This window comes from Galleria mellonella, unplaced genomic scaffold (assembly GCF_026898425.1).
Source record: "Galleria mellonella isolate WM207_F2 unplaced genomic scaffold, CSIRO_AGI_GalMel_v1 utg38, whole genome shotgun sequence".
NCBI lineage: Eukaryota > Metazoa > Arthropoda > Insecta > Lepidoptera > Pyralidae > Galleria > Galleria mellonella.
Genome location: NW_026442090.1, coordinates 3,491,091 through 3,517,399, shown reverse-complemented (window position 1 = coordinate 3,517,399; position 26,309 = coordinate 3,491,091). Strand labels below are relative to the sequence as shown.

The 26,309-nt window shown below is 31.0% G+C and overlaps 1 protein-coding gene across 6 annotated transcripts; it reads right to left on the bottom strand.

Moving 5' to 3' along the window:
• Window positions 1-1,244: 1,244 nt before the first annotated feature.
• Window positions 1,245-25,695, bottom strand: LOC113522957 (choline-phosphate cytidylyltransferase B-like). 6 transcript variants are annotated; one of them, XM_052897683.1, is made up of 8 exons: window positions 25,132-25,695; window positions 12,097-12,319; window positions 10,661-10,758; window positions 8,244-8,406; window positions 7,306-7,475; window positions 5,625-5,857; window positions 2,848-2,935; window positions 1,245-1,772 (listed from the first exon to the last, which is right to left on the bottom strand). In XM_052897683.1, exons 1-8 carry the CDS (start codon window positions 25,267-25,269, stop codon window positions 1,716-1,718), a joined length of 1,170 nt encoding a protein of 389 aa, XP_052753643.1. In that variant the 5' UTR covers window positions 25,270-25,695; the 3' UTR covers window positions 1,245-1,715. The 6 variants fall into 6 exon arrangements, with proteins under 6 accessions (XP_052753643.1, XP_052753641.1, XP_026764613.1 ...); XM_052897681.1 differs by having other exon boundaries at window positions 2,856-2,935; XM_026908812.3 differs by having other exon boundaries at window positions 2,848-2,920; window positions 25,132-25,692.
• Window positions 25,696-26,309: the final 614 nt, after the last annotated feature.

Here is a 26,309-nt window from a genome sequence, read left to right as displayed (position 1 = left end):
GTAAACAAGTTGATGACCCACCTGATAGAAAGTGGTTACCATCACCTATAGACATGAACATAACAGAGTATATTGTTTCGCATATGATACCTCCCATAGTTGTCATTCCTGAGAACAGGTGTTATCACTGTATGTTGTAAATTCATTGCCATATCCCACCCTTCTAACCAAAACAGCTATACAAACAATTGTATATAACACTGCTGCAAAAAATGTTTACTTATTAAAAAGCTGCAGAAATTATAAGATAAAATAGAAGTTATAAAGGTCCATGGTACTGCTTATGTCTGTAGGTGACGGTTACCACTTTCCATCAGCTTGTTTACCATTCTAAGTTTGTATAAAAAAATTCTCAACAACAATAATAATATATATACCATAGATTACAGTATCTCCATAGAAATGCTTCGAGAAAAACTATAACTTCTATATTTATTTTGTTTTATAATTTTTGGATCAAGGTACACAATGTGCGTAAGTATATAGAACAACAATTAAAAAAGAGCTAATTTGACAATTAGCTGACAATAAGTACAAGTAGTAAACTATTACAACAAAAGTGAAACCATGGTCCCAAGCTCAATATCAATCAAACCATGGGGCATTTGCACACAAAACCATGCTCATAGCTTATCTAAATTGAGGTATTTTTATTGTCAGATATGTTCTAAAATTATTTTGATGTAGCTATAACCCGCAGCTCCGTCCTATATTATGGATACCGCCATAATATACGTCACTCCTAGATGGCATATTAAAATAAAACATATACCAGATTTTAAGTTAGACCTTTAGGAGTGCAACTGTTAAAAATCTCATGCAATTTAGTGCAGAAGTTTTCGCAATAAATATACAGACAGAAAAAAAAATGTATTGGCTTCCATTGCTCTTACTAAGGCCCCTCAAAATACTTATTTTTTCTTAAATATCTCTCATGTACAAACATCGTCTCTTTATAATTAATTATATGAGTAAGATTAAAGTAAAGATAACTAAAGAACAATATAAATATATATTAAATGAAATTGTATGCTTAATGCAAAATATTATATAATACCAGTTATGTCTTATGAATAACTAAAATTTAATTAATCTTCAATGTCCTCTTAGATATTGAATATATTCAGGGGATTTCACACAAATACATAAATTATTTATTAAAAGGAAAAATATATTTTCATAACTTCTTTGGTTTGGATTTAAGAAGGGGATTAATTTGGATTGGGTATAAATAATACAAAATCTTATAAATAATAAGCACCTTTTTAATCGACTGTCAAAAAGTATTATATAAATAATATCTATGTAACAATTTATATGCACCTTTTATCTTACACAGTGGTATTTACGGTGCTAACAAAATTGCAGGTGCCCTGCAAAATTATATGAATGAAAGTACTAAAAGAATTATAAATAATATAAACTAAACCTAATAGGATAATCCATTCACGCAATTGTACGCAGACAGCATAACATAAATTTTTTTATGTCTCTTACTCTACAATAATTTAACATTTGAAAACACGAAAGAGAAAAATAACCCATTTGCATGTGCTATGTACAGAGTCTCCTTCGATGTTAATAATGGACAATTTACATCGTATAAAAATACTTTGCATATAGTACCATTGTTATTATCAACGACGGTTTCTCTTATGCCTAAAGATAAGGACTGGTGTCTTGATAATCGTCGTCGCTGTCGGAGCCGTCATCCGTCAACTGGCGCTGTACGGACGCTTCCGACTCCCCAACACGTTCAGAGCACGATACATCTGAACAAACGCAAATTATTATTTAGTACCTACAGTTTGATTATAGTTGTGTATAGTGCCGGATGAACATTACATTTTTTTAGCAAAAATCAGTAACAGCTGTACAGTCTTAAACTATAAAAGGTTAAATTAGATAGTAGTAGGGATTCAATCATTACTAAAATGGTTTTAGTGTGGGTATACTAGTGCCAATATCTGTTATAATATCTAATATATTAATTGTACATTATGTTAATATGTATTAATGTCATGATATCGTTGCTATACAAGTAAAAACGATTGTAATTTTATGGCAATATTTCTTCAGTCAAATAGATTTTTTTTTCAAAGAAACATGGCTCGAACACGAGAAAAAATAAAGCTTCCCATAAATACTAATGAAGTTTTTTTTTATTCTATAATATTTTTTTCTTGTATTATAAACATTCGATATTAAAACGATTAAATATTGTAGTATCTAAGATGCCTATATATAATTTGTAAAGTTCATGTCTAATGTGAATAGTACCTATGTTTATATGTACTGGTTTTAAAAATAATTTGCTAATTATTTTACTCCCTAACTATTAGTATTAGAAGAAAAAGAAAGGAACATATTAAAAAATTTAACAATGCAATTAGATTATTAATCTAAATATTAACTAAATACGTTTTGGGAAAATAGAAAAAAAAAAAACTATCTACTGAATACATGCAGCAAAAACATTGTATACATAACATTACTACTCAATTTTATTATTCATATAACACATACAAGCCTTCCATACATTTTATAGATATTTGGCACAATTAGTAAACTTAGCATGTGACATGGTATAATGTAATCAGTATTTTTTTAAATGTAGGGTAATAATTTATGTACTGTTATTTGATAAAAAAAAAGAATGCCAAAATTGTTTATATTTAGTGCGAAGTGTAAAATAAGAACATTATATAACATGTTAATACTACGCTACTATATTACATACGTTATGGATTTTTAGTGAATTAAACAAAGGCGCCACTACAAAAGTTGTGTCTTTTTAGCTTGTGCGTGTGTGAGCGTGCTAGCTAATAACAAGCAGCGAATAATTACCCAGTTACCTGCTTGCGCCTCCCAAAGTGTTTCGTATCGCCGGGACTTTGGCGGCGGTGGGGACGCTGACCCTCTGAAATGTAATATACTAAATCACCTATTAGCTACCACAACTGGAACGCTCACATGAAGAGAGTATAAAAAAATAAAATAATACATGTATGTAAAGAGAGGCGTTTACCACTTTACTCTATGCCTATCTAGTTAATTCCAAGTGTGAAGCTGCGTATTTGCAATATACTGTATTTATTTAATATTTGTAATCTGTCAAGTGGCTATGTTATTTTTTTCATTTATACTGTTTCGATTATTTAAATTTACATATTTCATTTTTATACAAATTAATTATTTAATCATGATTATGATAGATTTTTTTTTATATCACTCGTCGAATTTATAATATTAATAATATGCTTCTTGAATTGAAGACGTATTATTAACAAACTAATGGATTTACATCACAGAGTTATATAAATTCTATTATAATCCATATACATTGGAGTTACTTAGCCCAAATTTTCGAGTACTTTAATTTTTTTTGTATTTATAGTAACAATATATTGCGTGTAACGATAGCAATCGTCATGTTACAGCTCACAGCCAAACGACAATACACCTAGAGATAGTATGTGACCTTCATGCTAACAATCAACACTCATTGTTATAGTTTACAGCATGTTTGAATAAGTTGTATCTATTATTATTATCGTAATCTATTATTGCGTTTGTATTAGTATATTTTTATTGTTGCTGAGAATTTTTTTATGCAACTTAGAATAGCAAATAACCTGATGGAAAGTGGTAATCGTCGTCTATAGACATGAGCAGTATACCATGGTCATAATAATGTATACTGTTTCGTCTATGATCAAACGACTTTTATACTAAGCCTCTTTTTGGTAGAATAGGTCAGTGGTATTAAGTCAGTGACAATAAATACAGTTTTGGGAAGATTTTTATTTACAAATATAAATAACTTTATTTTATTTGAAAAATGGTAAAAAGGTTGGTACATAATATACATTAAATAAGTTAAATATTGTTCACACTTTTCACCAGAATCTGACATACAAGTGCTATGTGTGTGTTCATAGAAACAAAACACATATTTTACTTATGTCGTCATATATATGTCAACATATTTAGTTATTAATAATGCATTATACAAGTTACAAATAATAGTTAAATAATCGAGCCACATTATATTTAAGCTTTAAAATGATTAAAAATTCATTAAATGAGTAAAAACATTTTTCTATTTGCCGCTTTTTAAGTATCTTTATAAATATATTTAATTATTTATGGATAGTGTTTTCATTTCGTCTGTTAGTTTATATAAATGCCTATTATCATGCAGTAGGCGTTTCTGCTATACAAAGTTATAATTTTATATATATATATATATATATATATATATATATATATATATATATATATATATATATATGGGACAGCATATCTCAAAATAAAACTGACATAACCATGGTATGCCTGTATAGCTGTTTCTTTGTTGCTAATCCTTCTTAGTCGCCAAAGAACATATGTAAATGAATTTAAACACATTTTAAACTTATAGAAAAGTAACATTCAGAAATAATAACACATTATTATTTTTGTTATTGTAATGATCTGTGTAGACAAGGAACAATTCGAATGAAATGTATGGCGAAGTTGTATGTTTTTGTACATAGATCACTAAAATAAAGAACTCAAAACTAAAGGGGTTGTTGTAGTTAGTGTGGTAAACGTGATTGAAGACGATCCGGCTCGAAGGACTAAATTTATACGTATAGAACCTATACAAAACTCGATCCTAGACACTTAACGGTCTCAAGTTCCCAGTACATTATTCATACAGAATAAATTACCCTGAACCGTTAGGCTGCATTAGGCTGCAGACAATGTTTGTGACAATGTATACGGTGGGTTATTTCGCTCATTCAGTCGCTGCTATTAAACCCTACTGTCTTATGGAAGTGTCTATTAAAATTATATTCAATCCCTGGGGGCCTAATAGGTAACTTATTGATAGCATGGTATCAGTTACAATAGGGCAACAAAAATGACCATTTCTTTATGACGTTCTGTCATATAGAAATGGTCAAGTCTGTTTAAAGTTGTGAGAAACTTGCTTACTTTCGTATCTATAATAAGTCCCTATTAGATATAGACATAAAGGACGTCGCACTGGATATGGGCCGCCTTTGTTGAATATTCTACTTAAACTATCGACTATTTCTTTTATAAATACTTATTGTCTATGCGAATTACATTATTTTTACGAGGTAATAAGTTTTTACAACATAACAATTTAAAATAAATCCAATGTACCTATCCTATTCGCATTAACAAGTTATACATTAAAATCACCCATTATCAATCCGTAACAGTAATTATATTGCTACAATCGATACCTGTCAGTAAAACGCTAATGTGCTACAATGACGCACTGACATATTAGTCTTAGGTGCAAAAAACAAGCGAAAATGTTAAAACAATAAGTATAAATAGTAAAATTATTAGATATTTTTTAAGCTATTGAGATACCTTCTTTCGAGGCTTTGCCCGCGTAAATTATGATAAAAAATAACCTATATGTTAATCTGTATAAGATTCATTTTATACCAAATTTCATTTAAATCAGCAGTCGAAGTTTGACCGAGTAACAAAATTTATACTTTTATAATATTAGTAGGATTGTAATCGTTTAAAAATATTATTACAGCCTATTTTTGTTCTAGCTATGACTGTATATGTTCGATAGCCAATGCTAATACCTGTGCGTGGGCGAGTGCGAATGCGAGTCGCCGTTCTCGCTGGGCGGCGGCGAGGAGCGCGGCGACGGCGGCTGGCTCAGCGCCTGCATCAGCCGCCCCTTCGACTCGTTCCAGATGCTCGACAGCCTCCCGTCCGGGCCGAACAGTAGAAGGAACGCATCGATCAGCTCGCGCGATTTCTCCTCCCATTTTGTTAATATATCCACTCGCTTCTCACCTATGTTTGTCATGACCTGAAAACAAACATGTTTATTTATTTATATGTTAATTGTAATTACGTGAATTTTAATTGGCAACTAGCTAATCGGTAGGAAAGGATATTTAGTCCCTACCGCCACTGGTCCATTTGTTCATATTCGGATAACAACTGTCTTAAATTGAAAAAAAAAAAAAACAAACATTTACAAAATGTCTGTATAAACATTTACAAACATCATAACACGATATTTTTATTATTAAATACAACAATTTCCAGAAAATGATCATATCTGCAAGGCGCGCGTGTCATCCCTGATGTTACAGGCGTTCATAGACTGCGGTAACCCCGTTTACCATCAGACGGGCTGTATGCTTGTTTGCCATCATAGTAGTATAAAAAAATATGCCGAATATCATCAAATGCCAATAATGGTAATCGCTGACTATTGGATGAGAATCTAATAAGCATTTAAAATAAGTAATTTGTTTTTTTTAGGATTCCTGAGTTTTTCATTACCGGAATTACTTGAAAATATCTTTCTTGTTACTTTTTTGTAAAATTTTAATACAATTATTTTAATTAAACACTATAATCAATTTAGAATGAGTCAAGTTTCCGGTTTCTATTTATAATTATGTATTATTTAACATAATTAACTCGTGCTTTGCACTATAGAACTCACAATGTAACAATACATTTTGGTAATACCTACAGTCTTAGCACGCAAATGTTAAATGATCAATTTATGTCAAAAGTCTATTTTGGTATGCCTTTCGAGCGTTTACAATGGAAAGTGATCAATATAATTCATTATAGAAAAAAGTCGAGCCTTTTTGAGGGGGCAAAGTACAAGTAAAAAAGAATACATTAAAAGAATTGAAAAATCATACAAATAAGCATGAGTGCTAGTGATAGTGACCTTTAAAAATTTTACTATAAGTATCAATTTCGGATGCAACTGTTTTTCTTGTGTGCATGCTTGTAGTAGGTACCATATAATTAGACGGTATATGATGCTACTTTATAATATATATTAACTTTGTAATTTAATTTGATGTTTACCAGAGGTAGACTTTGTACAAAAGTCTGCTTGGGCACCTATATCCCATTTCGTGTTTCAACCGTGAAACAGTTGCGTTTGCATGGCTGTGTTTCGGTTTGAAGGGTGGGTATGGCGTAAATTTACTGGGTACAGAGGAATAACACCTGAGTCCTCAGGAATGGCAACGCATGGGGGGTATCATGAGCGAAACAGTATACTCGGTTATGTCCATGGTACTGCTCATGTCTATAGGCGACGGTTATCACTTTCCATCAGGTGGACCTTGTTTCTTGTCAGCTTGTTTGCCAAATTTAAGTTGTATTAAAAAAAAATGTTTACTAATTGCAAACATAAAATTTTTAATTTATTTAAATTAATACAAAATTACCTAACAGAATTTTTTTTACTGAATTGGTATTTAATATGGAGTATTCGCTCACCTTTTTCCCCTTATCCTTAAGTTCATCCATTTTATTTTGTAGCCTAAACTTCTTCTCGTTGAGGAATGAAACGTTCAGCTCCTTGGCGGAGTAGCCGCGAGCGAGGTTCCGCCGCACATAGATGTCGTAGTCGCGCACTATCCGCGCCACGATATCTGATGTCGACACGCCTGGACACAATACGGTTGAAATTATAGCATAATTGTAGAAAAAATACTACTTTTAATTACATTTTTTTATATGAGAAATTTTTCAGATACCGTAGTTTTAAGTTCCATTTTGTATATACTATGTAAAGTAAACGTCCTAAGGTAGGTAGGAAACCGTTAAGGTAGTGTTCTATCAATGAAACTAAACATGTTCACTAAAGAAACATGGGTTGTAAAGTGACAATAATTTTGTACCTCCACGATTACTAATACGATGCTGTTCTAATCAATTGTTTGTATTATAATGTATTGTTGCATATGATATCCAACCAAGACTAAATATAGTGAAACATGGCGCAAAATTTCAAGTGGTTAAATTGTATAATAAATTACCCACTGCATTAAAAACGATTAAAGATTGGAGAATTTCGAAAATAAAACTTTATACTCTTTTGTTGGAAAGGTGTCTATCAATTGATGATTAAATTTAATATTTTATGCGATTCAAATTGATTGTAATGTTATTTTTGACAATTATTATTGGTTATTTTGTTGCTTCATATTTTTTTGTTTTATTATATTTTTTGATATCTTCTTGTCACTTGTAGAAATATTCAACACAATACAGTATTGTAGCGAACAAAAATAAATTGAAATTGATATTTTATAGCATGGGTAGATTCTCAGTTTTACGACCCTGTATATCGAGAAACTTCTTTAAAAAATGTAATATACGAAATTGGCTTCATTCCAATTTTATTGCAATGTAAAGATTATTAGGAGACGCACCCTCTGTCCGCTCAGTGGCGACGAACATATCCTTAGCCTTGATCATGGCGTATGTGTCCTCGCAGTCCTCCGTCGTGTATGGGATATCATCGTGCGCCACAAAATCTATTTTGTGCTTATCTAAAAACTCCTCGTCATACTCCCAAGGCGCATCTCGTACTACCTGCCGACAATTATTTGGAAATATTTATAAAAAAATATTCATATTATTTATTTCATTTCAAACATAATTAAAAATAAAACTATATATCTATTTAGGTACCTATTAATTGCATATGTGAAAAAGTAATGTAGTGCAATTAATGCGAATGCAGGCGATATACGTACCAACGATCTAAGGTACACCTACACGTATGCAGTTAATTAGTAATTATACGTATAAATTAACTCCAGCCACGTAACGAACTATGCGACGAATACAAATAAAGAGACACTGTAAGTAGGTCAAGAATTGCCTACATATTGGCGAGTTTCATTTTCACTTAGATGAATTATGTATGTTGCTGTATGTTTGACCGGTGGTAAATTGATAAAAAACCATCAGACCGTTTATAATGTACATTAAAAGTTTAATTTTATATAATTAACGTATTTTTTAATTTATTTAAATTATAGTAGAGTATATGGAAAGTTTGGTAAGGTACAAAGTCGCCATCTATAGTTGACCTTGGTGGTGTAGTCGAAAAACACACTGCCTCAACATCTGACGGAGACAAGTTCCAACCTCGCATAATACACAATACCTTTGAGAGTAATACATTTGTGATAAGTACATATAATTGTAAATTTTGATGGGAAAAAAGTATTTAGGTACTTAAAAAACCATAGCTGCCTTTTTATTAATATGTTTTTAAAATTATCTCACTAGCTGTGAACGCTCTAAAGCAAGACTAAGTAAACATCTAATAAACATCCCAAACAAGCAAACTTTCATATTTATTAGAGAGATACTGGCAGGTTAGGTCGACACAGTATTGACAGTAACAAAATAAAATAAATACATTCTACAACTACATTATGGGTTAAATAAAAAATAACGATTTTGTTTGGCTCGTTTGCGTCACCAACATTGTGCGTTTGAAAACAAAAGACATGGCTGCCGTCATAAGATTAGAACATGAAAATGTAATTATACGGAACGATTCATTCGTTACTGTTCCTTTTCAGCGTTGGCATTGGGTATCATTTACAATGTAGATGTGTGGGTTACTTGACCTCAAATTTGTCGGCGGCAAATATACTAACCAATTAACAATAGAGGCACAAGATACTCGGCCCGGACATATAAAATATCTATGACGTTAACATTCATATTACCTACATCAATGAATGTCCATTTGAGTATCTTCTATTTATATTTGTTTAATGTTATAAAAATATATAAAAAAAAATCCCTTCATCATACCATTAGCTTTAGTTGGTTTAACTTTAGTTTTATGATATTATATGTTATTGAATAATTATGTAAATCAATGTGCCTCATTCATTGCTTCCTCATAGTAAGTACTAACTGCCAATATTTCCATGGAAAACAAAGGCACATATTAGAACACAAAAATACAGTTGGAAAGTCAAGGTCAATTATGTAAATGAATCATGGTCAAGCAGTATATCTATAACTAGATGCTAATCTCAATAATTTAAAGCGATCTCACATTGTTGTTACACTGCAAAGGGTCGGTAAAAAATTTTTATTTTATGAATTACTAGTAGGAATAAAGAATAAAGTATATGAACGACTACTGACCATTATTAGTACCTATATATAATTACCTACAAATGGAAGTGAATGGAAAATAAATAATTTAATAATAAAAAAAAATAGTCAAGGTGAATTTCAAGCTGTGTATTCACATTACGTGCAGTAAAAGGCAACAGGATTTCAAGAAGGCTTATTATGTTTGGAACTACTGCAGCTGTTCACTAACATTGCATATATGCATAAAATTGCTGTTCGTTCATATGCACAATATTATAGTGTTATTCATTATACAGAATTGTAGGAAGCGAAATCCGCTCTAAAAAGGCGTCAATGGATAACGGCGTGACCTTTAAATTTTATCTTTACAAAGTGGGTTTAGCATTCTCAGTGCTAACTAACTGCTTACGCTGTCTCGGTCTCAACCAAATAAATATAATTATATCCTCCGCCGACTTAGGCGTTAGTATTTTTTTCCGCGATTTATGCATGTTTTTTTACGCACTATTCATATACATGTAGTTACATAAACCATATGTTAAAGACTATGTACAAATATATACATATAAGAAGTGTTTTCTCAAGTTAATACTAGGTAACATTATCTATACTACACTAATATTTAACAATAATGTAAGCGAAGGTGGTGATTCATCAAGATTATCATCCATACTAAGGCGACAGAATGCCGATTGTGTCAGAAAAGTGTCACGCTTACCTCATCCACGTATCTGCAATGTCGGACCGCTTCGTACCTCTCGTCTTCAGTCATTACTGTACGCCCCTTGCGGCTGTGTGTCAAACTGTCGCTGCATACTGAAAACAAATAATGCCATTTGTGTCTCATTTGTCTTCAAGTAACGAACCAATTAAAAAATATATAAATGGTGTTATTATCACCCTAGATTTTTTACTTTATCTACATCTTCTTAAAAATAAATATTCTTAAAAGTAATATAATTACCTAATATATGCTGACTTCATAGCTTATTCTTCAAATATAGGACTTACTCTAGCTAAAACTACTACATTGCAATATTTTAACCTAATAAGTTAATAAATAACGAATAAATTCACTTTCGTGTTATTATTCCAAGAGGGAAAATGTACGAGGAAAATAAACAAAGTGAACCGCAATTTTTCATAACATTTTAAACTATGATATTTATATAGGTACTTCAGTTAGTTGCTCATATTTAAGACTATTTATAACATGTAATTTGTATGACTTATTAATTATTACAGTACACTTATAATTTATTAAATAATATTAAAAATGTAAGTGTAAGTATAATATTCAGTTAGTTACTGTAAGGCTTATACAATTTCTTTGATTAAATATAAGTAGGTACAATTATGTAATTAATGTACCTATCTTAACTTGTGAAGGACAATTTATCGTAATCTGTGCGATACAGCGATAAAATAATTTAGCAAATAATTTTTCAATATAACACACGTGCTATATCATGTGACAATATGTCGTACGACAAAATTCTATCCAATAAAAATAATTCTCTATATCAAAAGAAACACGTACATACATAATCGTTCGATGCAACCAGATTGTCACACGGTTGTAAACAGATAAAGATTAATAAGTAGATCATATTTATACGATAGTATTTTTAATCTTATGTTTATAAATAAACTATGAACATAAAATTACTCATTCCTACTATAATCCATTATTGATTTTTCTATTACTTTCTACGTTATCTATGTGATCGATCATATATGATTATTGCAATGCAAATACACAAACAGGGAACCGGAGTGGTAACACTACAGTTTCCAATATGTGCGTAGGGATTATTATTTATGAACATTGAAAAAGTATTCGCAATAATAAATAATAAAAAATAGATTCAGCTAGTTGGCGGCAAAAATCACAATGAAACAAAAAACTCATGCAGAATTTTTTTTTACAAAATCATCCTGTAACTACTTAAAATAATAAAGATTGAGCCCACAAAAACAAAACAAACTTCAATTGTAACAAAACTGAACCGATTTTGTTAAAATTTCTATGGAACCAATATGTATGTAGTATGTCCTTTCAGAAAAAAAATAATTGTCCAAATTGGTTTCACAAATATTTGAATTTTAGATTCAATTGTTCAATTTGGGAATAATTAGTTATAATCAACTCACCTCCAACAATGAGGTAGACGTTTGGGAACACTGTTTTGGCCTGTTGGAGCTGCCGCGCGTGTCCCTGATGGAACATGTCGTAGATGCCATCCGAGTAGACGCGCACCCTGCGCGGCGCCGTACCCGCAAGGGCCGCCGCTCGAGGTATGCGCCCGTAATGACATCGCTCGCGTTCCGCTATTGCAATAGGATCTGTACTAAATGGTGCCGCTGTTTGTAGTGACTGAAACAATATAATAAACGATATTAGGTACTTTTTTAATATAAATTAATATTGGAATAAAAAAAAATTATAAAACCACCAATGTGCTTAATTACTTTGAAATTTTGAGAAGCTCATGATACGCTTCATGTTTTGCCACTCCTAGGGATTCAGATGTTATGCCTGTAATGTAATAATAACACAATTTACCACCCTTCAAACTAGAAAACAGACAAGGCGCAGTTACTTGGCGTTAAAAACATGAGTAACACAAGACAACAAGAAGCGTTTGTATAAGACGATAACGGTATTGATTGATAATTCTTGGACATTCGATATTAATTAAGGATAAATCAATTAAATCAAGACGAAAAATGCCTGCAATAAAAACTCAATTACAATAGGGGGGAAACCAGACCTATTAGGCATCATTACCAGACTGCATCACCAACGATAATAATTTCACTGTCATCTTATTCTTTTATATTCTCATTTTTTATAAATAACTATGTTAAGAAGATAAGACACAGGGCGTACACAATAGGTAAGTATACAAAAATTTGTAACAAGTCACTAAAATATTTATGCCGATGACGAAGTGTTCCCATTGTTATGTCTATCTACTACCCGACCCAAAGTCCGACAAATCAAAGTATGATTCACTGGAAGACAACGTAATTTTTATTCTTACATTGCATTGAGTACAGTACAGAAATGAGCTCTCCGCGATGACGAATATTGTGTGTTCTGAATCAGTAAGTATATCTGCTTAACACTCATAGTAGAGGTTCTATTGTAAAAAAAAAAAAGATATGAATGAAAAAAAAAACAAAAAATAATAAGACGTAGTAAAATAAGAAGTAATTTGTTCAGAAATTCAGTTCAAATTGTAGGAAAACAAGAGTTAGACTATTTGACATTTAAATTTATATATAATACATCTTGCAGATTATTATCTATACAAAATGGATATACTGTATAGATAATAGTTTGCTCAGACTTTTGATACAAATTACTACAACTATTTATCTAAACATAATAAATACTATACATAATAAACAGATATTTATTTACATATCACAAAAGTGTAAAATAAAAAAAGGAAAAAGACTAGTCATGGATGCGTCACAGCAACATAAATTACGTTTATTTATTTACATCTGTAGTTATGTACAAGAATAACACGAAATTTTGTAATTGGGTTAATTGTGGTATACATTATCTTCCAAATTCCAACGCGACGTGACGTTATTTCGTGAAATGAACGCTCAAATTCTACAGTGTACTCCTACCATGTATTTCCACATAGATCCAATATAATGAAAATCAGACCTTCATACTGGAAATAGACGTTATAATATTGTATATTGGCCACAAAAAAACTAAGCGTGTCGCTGGTTCTAATGTTAAATAGACAACATACAGTTAACTTCCTGTCACATCGAACCTGTCGAAAACGCCATCTATTTTATTGTAATCCTATATATCTAGGACATACATTTCATGGGGGAATTGTAAATCGAAATCTATTCAAAGTCAAAAGAGCGTAAGATAGAGCACACGCAGTTACATCTATTTAGTTAATCCCATTAATTATCCATGTTTGTGAATGGTCTTGTCTCTAATTTGTGTCTTCATCTTCTTAAAAGGCTTTCAATTATAAGAAAACAATGAATACTATTGCATTTATAATCGTTAGTACAATCATGGCCATTACTTCTTCATATTTATCTTTTAAATTCATATTTACTTTATAAGGTGGAACGTGACGCACTGACCGACGTCACAAACGACAGACAGGCGTAAGTAAGCATTATAAATATTTTATATACCTGAGCTTCTGTTATTTTTTACAATAAAAACAGTTGTTTTAAATTTTAGATTTAAATATTTATGAATCGGATTTGAAAAATTACCATGCGTCTAGAATTTAGAGATCGAGCGACTGAATCCTCGATTTTTCTCAACTTCTCCAATTTCCGTTTAGTATGAAAGTACTAAGCGCTTATCTATAATCTGTTTCAATAAAACTTGATAAAAAGGTAGATAAGTTATGGTGAAATTATGACAGAAACACTCTCTAAATGAAATTAATAACAAATCGAACATAAAGAATCGATTCAACTATTGAATCGATTCTTAGTGTATTTTTTTTTATATATCTGGACATCATCAGACTGTTTTATTGTCGGGTGAATAATTCGTTTGTTTACATTTTTATTAAGTTCTAGTGAAACAAACGTATGTATTACTATATTCGCTAATAATATTACACAATGTTCTTGAATTGTTCTTTTAAACTAAATTTACTAAAGTTCTACGTACTAAATAGAGACTAGAGACCGATTTAAGTACCCCATATGAAAACTAAACATGTCACAATGTAAAGTCTTTGATACTAAGGAAGTTAAAGTGATTTATTGAAAGCAATCATCAGCTCGCAATCAAGTCTTACGTAAATACAAAATTCCAATTTTCTAAACCTTTATCGACCTAAATATAATGTAGAAACTCCGAACCGAAATTTGACCAGAATCAATTAAGCACTTTAGACACAAAAACTTAATGCGGTTGTGGCATACATTTAAATCCATATCTCGATACAAGGTCTTCATCTGGAATTTTTATTTGATAATGGATAGATCAATTAACATTATCAGATTAATTATCAAAATCTCTGAATTTGATGGAAATACACATCACCAATAAAGGAGACTGTGTCATCTGATGTCAAGGTTCAAGCGTTGTGATATTATAGGCGTCTCGATGATAATGAAGTGGCGCGATGTGACGTCACGCCTCCACTGGTAGATACATCCGTTCTCGGTATTGATTATAAATAAGTCATTATTACCATTATCATTATCAATGGCATGAAATATGTAGGGTAAGTATTAGTTAACATCTACAAAACATTACATTTTGAAACTACCACGCAATATCTGCTACTATCACACATACGAGTATATCACTCAGATTTTCGGCCTACTATAGGCGTTTTTCTCATTAACAACTTCGGGTAATGACAGTATAGATTTACATTATCATGTGTATTAGATAAATACCGGTCAAGAGGATTCCACGAAATAACATTCCATTTAAAGCCGGATTATGAACGTAGTTTGAATAAAGCCAAATAATTAATGTGGGCGTCCCCGGGTCACGAGCAGTTCTGCACAATATTGCAAGAAAATTATAATTCAATTTATATATTCACATCCGGTCTTACGAAGAAGATAAAAAAAATTGTTTTGTTCAATTTCTTATATGAATTTGTTATATGCACGCATGGACGTTCCAGAAATTTCGGATAGCCTCCACCTCCCAGAGCGTTAGCAATAATTTAATAACATGCCATATTATATCGCTATTATGCGATAAAACAGTAATAATTTTCGTTATATAACGTACTCTACGGACTCTACCTACTATATGGAAAGAATACCAACTGCCTAGTGCAATACAGCCTTTTTGATGCACGAAAATCAAATATAAAAAAATAATTCTAAATAAGCAAATACATCAAGAGATCATTCAAGCTTATTCTGCTTCTCTCCTCTAGTTTCATTAAAATTGAAGAAGCAACAAAGCTTTTACTGCTTAAATTGTACCGTTCATATAATTTTTAATTACCAAATTATATATAATACGAAAATTTAAAACTACTTATGAAATTGTAAGTTCAGTAACTGCATTTCAAATAATGCATGTTCATATAACAGATAAAATTAGTTCTCTACGTTTAATAAATTTTAATAAAAACGACGTACATTATATAGGCTTCGGAATTCCAAGCATGACTTGCATTAAACTTCTATTTTTTTTTTGCGTCTGTGCCTCATGAATGTTTTGATAGTGACAAAAATGATAAGACCAAAATTATGGTAATAAGCTGGACTTCACCACCGCGTTATGATCACATAATTTATTATATAATGAGTTATATTACTTTGTGTCATACCAATGTATACCAATACATTCACTGAGTAGTCACGTACTTAATATTTGACACACAATAGTAAGCAAAGATTTTTGTACGGGGACGGAAAAATAATATAAATCTGCCACATTGCAAGCTAGAATATCTGCGAATCGTTAAAAGGAATCAAATATTAGTGTCCAAGTAAATCAGTTCGACTAAAGGTCGTCGGATGCAAAGCACTAGCACTAGTATACTGGTTTACTGTAAAATTCTCAAAAAAAAAAAAGTTTCATATGGGTGGTTACCATCACGATTTGCAGTCAAAACATCAGACTTTCCCAAAGTAGGTGTGTTAGTTAATTATAATTTAAAAATACAGTATAAACTATATAGTGAAATTCCATTTAACGAAAAACTACTTAAAATGTAGAAATTGCTAAGGTTTGTTTGGTTTACATTGTTACCTTTGTATTAAAACACTCTATAGCGTTGCAACCACTCTCAATAACAAAACAATACATCGTTATTTAGACCCTAATGAACATTAGTTTCACTGACCTTCAAACACAATACTGTCACAGAGTCGTAAATATTTTGTTCTTTCGGAAAAAATCTTCTTATTTAACACAACATCGTAAGATATAGTGGGATCATCTTCGTTAATAATAAAATACAACGAAAGATACAATTAAAACATAGTAAAAAATTACAAACATAGATAACTGATTATAACTTTATGTAATTTTTTTCACTTGGTTAAAATTAAAACGTATTTGTAATTTTTTTACTCTCCGTTTAATGAAAACTCTTTATAACGCATTAAAATACGCAGTGCCTTCAATTTTGCTAGAGTTTTCCAAATCTAAAATCCAAAACAGAATAACATCTATCCAAATCAGATTTTATAATCTCCAAGGTTTTTGCAAAAGGCGATTCTTGTTTCTTTTAAATATCCAAGCTCCACAGTGTAGGAGGATGATGCATCGGGATGGCCACAAGGAAAACAATAAAAATAGGTAGTTAAAGTAAGAGTTTCTAACAATTTTTTGCTCTTTCCTCGATTGTCAATGTACAGTAAAGCTTATAACAACAAGGATGTTTAAATTCTTTATTGACTAAAATGTTGTCCACATCCACAGGACAGGGGACAGTAAGGCGACCTTGTAAACTGTTATCTACTTATCCGTCATCTTTCACAAATTGACGTCTAACTTTCTTTAAATTAAGCCTAACCTGTTCAACTATTACCTTTGATTACTTGTAATTTTGTCAATGAAGTGTTAATGTTGGGTAATTACGTAATTATACATATTATTCATGACGATAGAAAATAATTAAAAACAAGTCATATTTCACAACATCATTATCAATAATGCTTGGAAATTCCTTAATACGGAATTTATCGGAAATAGATATTTTAAAATGACCATATGTTTTAATCTGACAATGCCTTAACTTTTGATCGTTTTATACAATTCAATTTCGAATTATTAAAACCACTAATGCAACTGAATAAATCATAAACATTATTATTGTTATCCATACTAACTATGAGTATTCGGGGGGGAAGGGATTGTTAGTAATGGTGACTAAAATCGCCATTGCTAGTAATATACCCTATCAGATCGACCTTCACGCGGTTTCGTCTGGAAACAATCGTGGTTAATTCTTGAATTAGTCACTTTGGGCTAACTGACCTATTTTTATCCTTATCTACCTTCTCTCACTGGTAACCTGCCAGCATATACCGATAGCGCAGGCGGGGTAACCATTCCACTATTACTCATAAAAAAACTATGACTATTCAAGTGAAAGACTGCACGTACAGTGATATGTTTCGAAAAGTTACCTAATAATCTACATAAAAACCTTCAAAGCTTAGCCTTGGCTGTTGTTGCACATTTTTTGCTTTGAATAGTTGATAGTGCAATTTGAGACATTACAAAATATGATTTAAGTACAACGGTCAATTTAGCTGTTAATAGTACCTTTTTGCAAAAAGAGCACATAGGTATATTTATGTAAATATACATTTAACACTTAGTACAGTACAGGCACCAGCTCCCACAAATAATATTGTTAAAAATGTTCTGCTAGTTGTAGATAGTAAGTCCTTAATTGTTTGTGGTGAAAAATAAATAAACATACATAAAACAGTTTTGTTAAAATTGAAAAAAATATATAATTAACTTGTGAAAGTTAATTCTGAATTTTGTTAATTTATCCAATGTAAAGTTACTTCTCTAAAGAAGTTACTTTACATTTACATTACTTTACATTACTCTTACTTAATTTACTTGTACTCAACCTATTATTTTTCAGAATTACTTAAAACATTCAATAAGTACTTAGAAAATTATTATTGTTTAACTACCTACTTAATGCCACTTCTATGTATTACTGTATTTGCTATCAATGAATACTTACTATATTGTTTATATTTAAAAAAATAAAATAGTTAATACCTTCGTATTATATTACTGGAGGAATGGAAATTTTTACATTATACTTTCTATATTACCTCAAACAACAAGTTCAATGGTGTTAGTAATAGAAATGCCTGCTTTCACTTTATGCTCATACTATTTATTTACAGACTTATGTTAATATTTGGGCAAATATTTTCTAATAGAAATTACTAAACGATAAAATTTGAATATTAACAACAGCCAGCTGTTATTATTATTTTGTTATTTTTTTTTTCGAGCAGATATATCTAAATATGATATCTATTGCATAATCATTTCAAACTCAAAATACTCACTGTAGTTAATTCCTGTTTCACGCAACCATTCTTCCTGTATCCGTTCAATGCCGTCTCCAGTTTCCCATTTCCATTGGGAATTCGCCCATTGAGAGTCGTGGTCGCGGTCACCGTCACCGCTGACATGATGAACTATTGGTCTCTAACTGCTTTAACTTGCAACCGTAAATGCCGTAATATATGTCCTCAAATTAATATTGATAATTGCTCCGTTTTATCTTTCGCATTATTATCAAACAAAATAAAATATTTATTAAAACTTATGATTCTTAACAGATTTGTTAAAATGATAATAATTGTCACGCTTCCCTTAACTCTACTAAGAGATTGTTAGTTCCAAGTCAATCGAAATAGAAATAATTGTTCCGAAACTATACCGATACGTGTAAACTCTGTGAGCTGAAGGCCGTAACTAACCGCGAAGTGAATTGTACCAATACTAAACTACCGAACCACGGACGAGGAATGTAGCTAGCTGTTTTAACGTTCGATGCAACGAATGGGCGATACCGGTTACAAGAAGGGGCCGAGGGGCGGGCGTCGTCGGTGGCGTGACGCCGACGTGGAGGCTTGTCTGACACGCGACTCGCCACGAGCATCCCCGAAGGGGTCTCCAGCCGGCAGCCGAGCCGTCCGTATTAACAAGGTTCCACTCGCTCGCACACTTCTGTTCCAATAGAATTGTTGTATACCATAATATTATATTATGAAGACCGATCAATCCCTTGTTGCCCTTTGATCAAGCATTGGCTAAATTTCAAGAATTGGCTAACATTAGAACTTTTAGAGAACTGGGTAAGCTATCTAATATCGATAAGTTATTTTTACTTCTTGATAACTCGAAGAACGCTAAGACGAGACGAGAGAAGTACATGTAGATGTTTTTTCCACAAAAAAAGAGACATGACTTCAATCATAATAAAATCAGTTATATCGATTTAAAAACCAAACTACTAAATTTTTATGAAATTTCTATGCGACCAATCTGAAAATACTTTAAAGGATATTTATCCTTTCAAACATATAAAAAATTTTTCTAAATCGGTTTAAGTATGCACTTATCAAAAATTATTATTTAGTACATTTTGCAAGCTTCAATATGGTTTAGGAAATTTTAAAGTATAGATAATAGAATTTACATTGGAAAATTTTAATTATACAAAAACAAAAAAAAAATAGTGATTTAATGTATATCATACGATGTTGATTATATCACCAACCTAATAGGATTAATGAAATGACTAATATTTATACGCATTTTAATTATGGCGCTATACAAATACGCATCTGTGCGTTAGTATTGAACAGTTTCAAAGCAGTCTCAGTATAATATTTTTACTGCAATTTCAAAGTCACATTCATTGAACAACAATTATTTAGTCGACATAATATATGCGTATGTTTTTGTTTTATTCCATTATTAAAATCAGTTAATAGTTATAAATTAAATGGAAGATTTTGGGTTTGTCATCACCTATCACCTAGTTATCTGTTCTAATTCTATATCTATTATATTGTTCGTCTTCTTTCCTTGTACTTTTGTATATAATAATTATATTATATTTATCTTGTTCATTATAATTGTGTATTAATTAAAATTATCAAGGTCTTCGCCTAGTAGTTATTTATGCTTACGTTGACGATATTTACTATACCGTGCAATTATTATAGTAAATAAATAGTCGTTCTGCGTAAATAGATATTTACCTATACATTATACTGCTCAATATTTCTATTTATAAATTTAGCTCCTCACAAAGTACAGTTGAAGTTCTTATTTTAGTTTTCTAGTTTATTTCCGTAAATATTTATTTAAAACTATACTATGGTAAAGAACGAGGTAAGATATTGCGATGAACTATATATAGTGATGGATGGTTTGGACGTTCTTTGTCTGGTATCTTATTATCCTAATTTCATGGACAAACTATATTTGTATGTGTATGTTAGAGATTGTTAGCCCAAAATATGATGAAGGCAAAATATGAAACAAAATTTTAATCGAACCTACATCTACTCAATTGTTAGCTCTGTATAGGTACAGTATGACGCAACACGACCACGTAATTGTATGGAATGTCGCTAATGATAAATGAATTATAATTAATAGTTGCGTACTTGCTAGGCACCTATATTAAACCTAGCAAGTTCGAAACAAATGTTGAAGTCATAATGTGAGTAGGTACCAGAGCAACCCATTAAAATCCTAGTTTAGGTACGAATATTTCGGCATAAGAGAAGGACATCGGCTTAATATAATACGCTGACTAGACGGAAATGTATAGGACTTTGTTTCCAGTTTTCCTCCTGACATCTGACACATTCTGCGGACGAAAAGGAGTAGTAACCGTCATATTTTATTTTTACTCCATTACTACGTAGTTCAGTGACGCGAAAAATAATTATAATATAAAAGAAGCGTTCAATCCACAACAATATTATATAATATTACTACAAAAGTGTACTCTTGTTGAGATTTCATTTCGCAAAGGGTAATGACCGGCCCAATGACCGAGATCAGTTCGCCAAAAAACTAATAGATAGGTACTTCTAGTTGGATGCACGCCGATTTACCAACATTACGACATAATACAATCTGATATCGAAGACACCTTTGATTGTGTAGTACTATTACTCGTAAGGGTATATTATTACTGGTGTCATTCTTTAATGTCAAGAGTTTCTAGGCCGCCTTCGTTATATTGAAAATTGTCACCCAACGAGGTCTTAAGCGTGCTAAAAATTATCCAAACATGAAATTGAAAATTCAGAGGTCTAGGGCTGGGATTTGGATAGCTTGAAACCTTGAATTGAGTTAAAAAACGGCCAGAAATAAAATTGAACCTATCTTATGGAACCATATGTAAGTAAACAGTATTGAGCCTATTGAATAGTAATTTTTAAATATGGAATAATAGGTGAAACCATAACGTAATTTTAATTGTATTCACGAGTTGACAGATTGTAAGTCCTGATACCTTTGACAATGCCTTAAGGCAAAACTGGTTATAATGAATTAGTGGTAACCAAAAAATAGAAAATCCTTGTAAACAAAGATAAAATACCTTACGTATGTAGAAGCATAATATTGTTTGCATATTATCTAAGACTCGATGGATTTGTAAATATCCAATTATCTATGAACGCTCGCGTCATCTCACCTAATTAGTGGTCATACAGCACTTAATAGTACTATTCCATAGATATATATATACCACTGTCTGTCTCTCTCGAGCTAAGCCCTCCTCACTTATGTTCTGTTCATTTAGGAATTACAGGAGTAATAGTGTCAACTATATATCATAGCGTGTTTGAATGAGGGGGTGTATTACCGTATTTATGGCAGTCCGATAGCAATGTACTGACCGACATGCTTGTGTTGTGCAACACATTTCTCACATGGTCAGTGATCACGCCACATTGTTGGCACCGTGCCCAAACTATTGATTTCATTTTCATATTATACATACTGCTTCTGGGAAAACGCATCACGCATAGATGGGTTTATAACATGTAATGACTTGTCATCAAAACAAACATTTAATGGATTGACCTAGAAGTCTAAATCATAATTAGATAAGTACAAGTATTGAGAACATCAATTTTTTAAAATAAAACAAAATTAACAAGCTGACTCAACTTCCGATGATGGCCAGTTTGATTCCTGTTCTGTGCACTATCTAAATATTTGTACTTATGAGTATAGAAAAAGAAAACTTATAGCATTAGGTATTAATCAATTTAAATATCTTGTTGATGTGGCTTTTGAAAAACTGTTACTACTTGGTGAAAAAAAAAATATTGTACACAAAATTTTATAATAGTCATTTACCATTCCCTAACTAAAGATGTAAAAAATATAATGTAGTTTCATTATATATTAGTGATTGTACAATTTGATATTAGACTATACTCATATTAAATGAATACTGTCAAATGTATATAAATATACACTCGATATTTTAAAAATGAAAGTGACTTTGTTACCTTTTTGTTAAACCAATCACAATAAAAGGTATATATGAAGTATTTATCACTGGTAACTTCTAGTTATACAATTAATTTTTAATATTATAAATGTGAACATAAATTTAATAAATTGATGGATCAAGATATTCTGTATATATTTAAAATTTAACATAAACTTTATTTAAGTAGCCAACTAATTTATCCCAGTTAAAAGGATGAAGTTATGTGTAAAAGCTAGTTTACAATATACGCACAATGGCCCAAATGAGAGGCTAAGTGCGGAAAATGGAGTCCCTTTCACATTCGCTAGTTTACAATAAATACAATTATACAAGTTATAAGTACACAAAGCCATATTTACTGCACATAAATCATTATAATTATGACTGTTTGTATGAGTCTAGTTGTCTGTTTTGTAAAATGTGTCTGTAATATAGAAAAAAACTAAGTTTATTAATAGGTGTAATTCTCATATTGCTTCTCATGTCTATAGACAGGGATCACTGCTTTCAACAAGGGGCCATCAGCTTATTTGACATACTACATATTGGACATATTGCCTCACAAGCATACTTAACAATTACCAGCCTCTAGACCAATGTTTCCCAACATGGGGCTTACACCCTACAGGTGGCCAATTTGATAGTTATGGGGGGCAATTAAAAATGGACTCCAAGGGAATTTAACCCTCTTGCTCTGAGCCATTTAAATGCAATGCTACAAGTACATATCCGTGCCAAATTTAAATATTTATTAGGTATAATTTTATTTGATGTTACGAAAATTTATATTATTTTATATTATTTTATTTTATTTATATTATTATATGTATAACATCTCCCATATTTAGAACTAACAAAATGTTTCATCGTGCCTCCCACCAAATTGTTTATAATTACTCCTCTCCATCCAAAGGTTGCCTGGAAGAGATCGCTCTTAGCGATAAAGTCGCCCATTGTTTTCTCACTGTGATTATTTCTTGTAATTATTTATATTTATAATAAGTTTACTATTGTAATCTTTTGGAGGAAACAATAAAGAGTATCTATCTATCTATCTATCAAATGGACAATTAGAGTTGTCAAGTAAACTTTGTCAGGAAAAATTATGCATGGGGGCATAAAAATTTTAAAAATGTTTAAGTGGGGCATGGCACAAAAAAGATTGGGAAACACTGCTCTAGACTAATCAGAGTTCAGACAAGGGCTTTAGTTCTATACATCAAATACATATGTCATGGCATATTATACTGAAGACCAGAGTATAATCTAGCATTAAGTCTAGAACATGCAGCCTATGAGAAAGCCTTTTATTCAGTTGAGACAGATGTACACAATATGAGTATAAGAGCAATGTCAGATTGACTATTACAATAATTATTGGAATATTAAAGTCTACAGTAAATCAATGAATTCAAATGCTCAAAGATATAAAACCTGGTGGCATTATACCCCAGAAACTCTTCACTGATGTGTTAAGATTTGTTTACAAATTTCTAAACTGGCAAGGATATGGTATAATTTTTACCATCATTTTACCGAGTATATAATAATGGAATTCCTGAAGTATTTCAACATAATGCTCTGTAACCTAGTACTTTTCAACAAGTAAGACTTAAAATGAAAAAATGGACAATATGAATTTATATAAACCTAAGATGAAAAAAAAAAACAATGATACTGTTAAAAAATAAGTATAATTAAATTGAGGATTTTAACCACTATTCGAACCATTGGGATTGAATAGTGCTTAAGATTCTTAATTTTTTACTAATAAATGTAGCACTATTAGTTATAAGAGCATAAATACTATACATCATGAAATGACAATCTTAGTTTTTTAAGAGTTTTAGGTGATGATATACTCAAGAATTAGCTAGAGCTGAAATTTTCATGATACTAAAAGCACCAAAATTTCAAATATAATTTTCTAAGTTTTAAATTAAAATTTAATAATTTTCAAATTACAATATATCTATTCATACATATATTTGTAATTAAGTTCCAAAAAAATATTATTTAATTTATTCACATTTGACAGTCTTCCTTGAAAGATAGGAAGAATCCCCCTCGACCACAGCTTCTTTACAAAAGCTAATATATATATATATATATACTATTACTATATTACTGGGGACAAAATTATACATATGTTATCAAATTATCAATATTTACTAACCTGAATAGAATCCGTGGGGGGCAGATTGGTGCTGCTTGTGAAACTGGTTTCACTTCCATTCTGTTCTCCAGAGCCCATCTCTAACAACTTCCCACTCATTTCCTCTTCGCTGCTTAACCGAGTTCTCTTTCGAGACATAATCACATTGCACGCCGGTTCAACTCACTACGTGAAATAAGGTTTCTCAATCCTTTCACTTGTTTCAGGTCGATGATCTCGGAAATTCTTACCAGTATTTCTTGCGTAACTGCAGATATACTGCTTAAATATTTTGGAAGGTGTTCCCAACAATTAGTTTGTTGTAGTTACATCCACGGATGGCCAAAGAAACCTAGGTCACGCAGGTCGTGTGTATATATCATGCAATTTTTTTAGTTTTCATTACAAATATTAAATACAATTAACAAGGTGCGTATTTGAAACACTTTAAATAAATTACTTTAATTTAATAGATTATTTAGCATTCAAAAAGAAAGAACACGAAAGAAATGAAATTTATTGTAGTATAGTATATATAAAAAAAATTAAACATGAAACAAATCCACAAACAAGAGAGGGATTCGCCACAGATTAGAGAGACTATGTCTACAGAGATTCACGTTGCAGAAAATTGAAATAGTTATCAAAGATACCCATAGACCATAGAGATTTTTTTTTTTCATTTATTGTGACTTTGGCGAAAGCCATCAGCCAAAAAGTAACAATTAAATAAATAATAATAATAATAAAATAATAACAAATTACAAAAATTATTATAGTTATAAATTAATTATAATATACTAAGAAAGTAAGTTAAGTAGAAAAGTATAAGTTACAATTACATATTTAAATTTCACCAATTGTTGAAGTAATATAATTAAAAATTTCTTGGTACAAAATGGTATGTTTTAGTAGATCCTGCACTGAAGTAGGAATATTTTGATATTTTAATAAATCTTGACATTGACAAATAAAAAGTAACCGTTGAAGTGAGAATTTAGGACAAACAAAAAAAATATGATCCAAATCAGAAAAAATGTTTTGGCAGTATTTACAGATAGAATTATCCAATAAATTAATACGTTGCAAATGTGCAGGAAATTTACAATGACCTATCCGCAATCTACTTAATGTACTATAATATTGTCTACCAAGAAAAACATTAGATTTTTCAAACCAATATTGTAACCAGACAATTT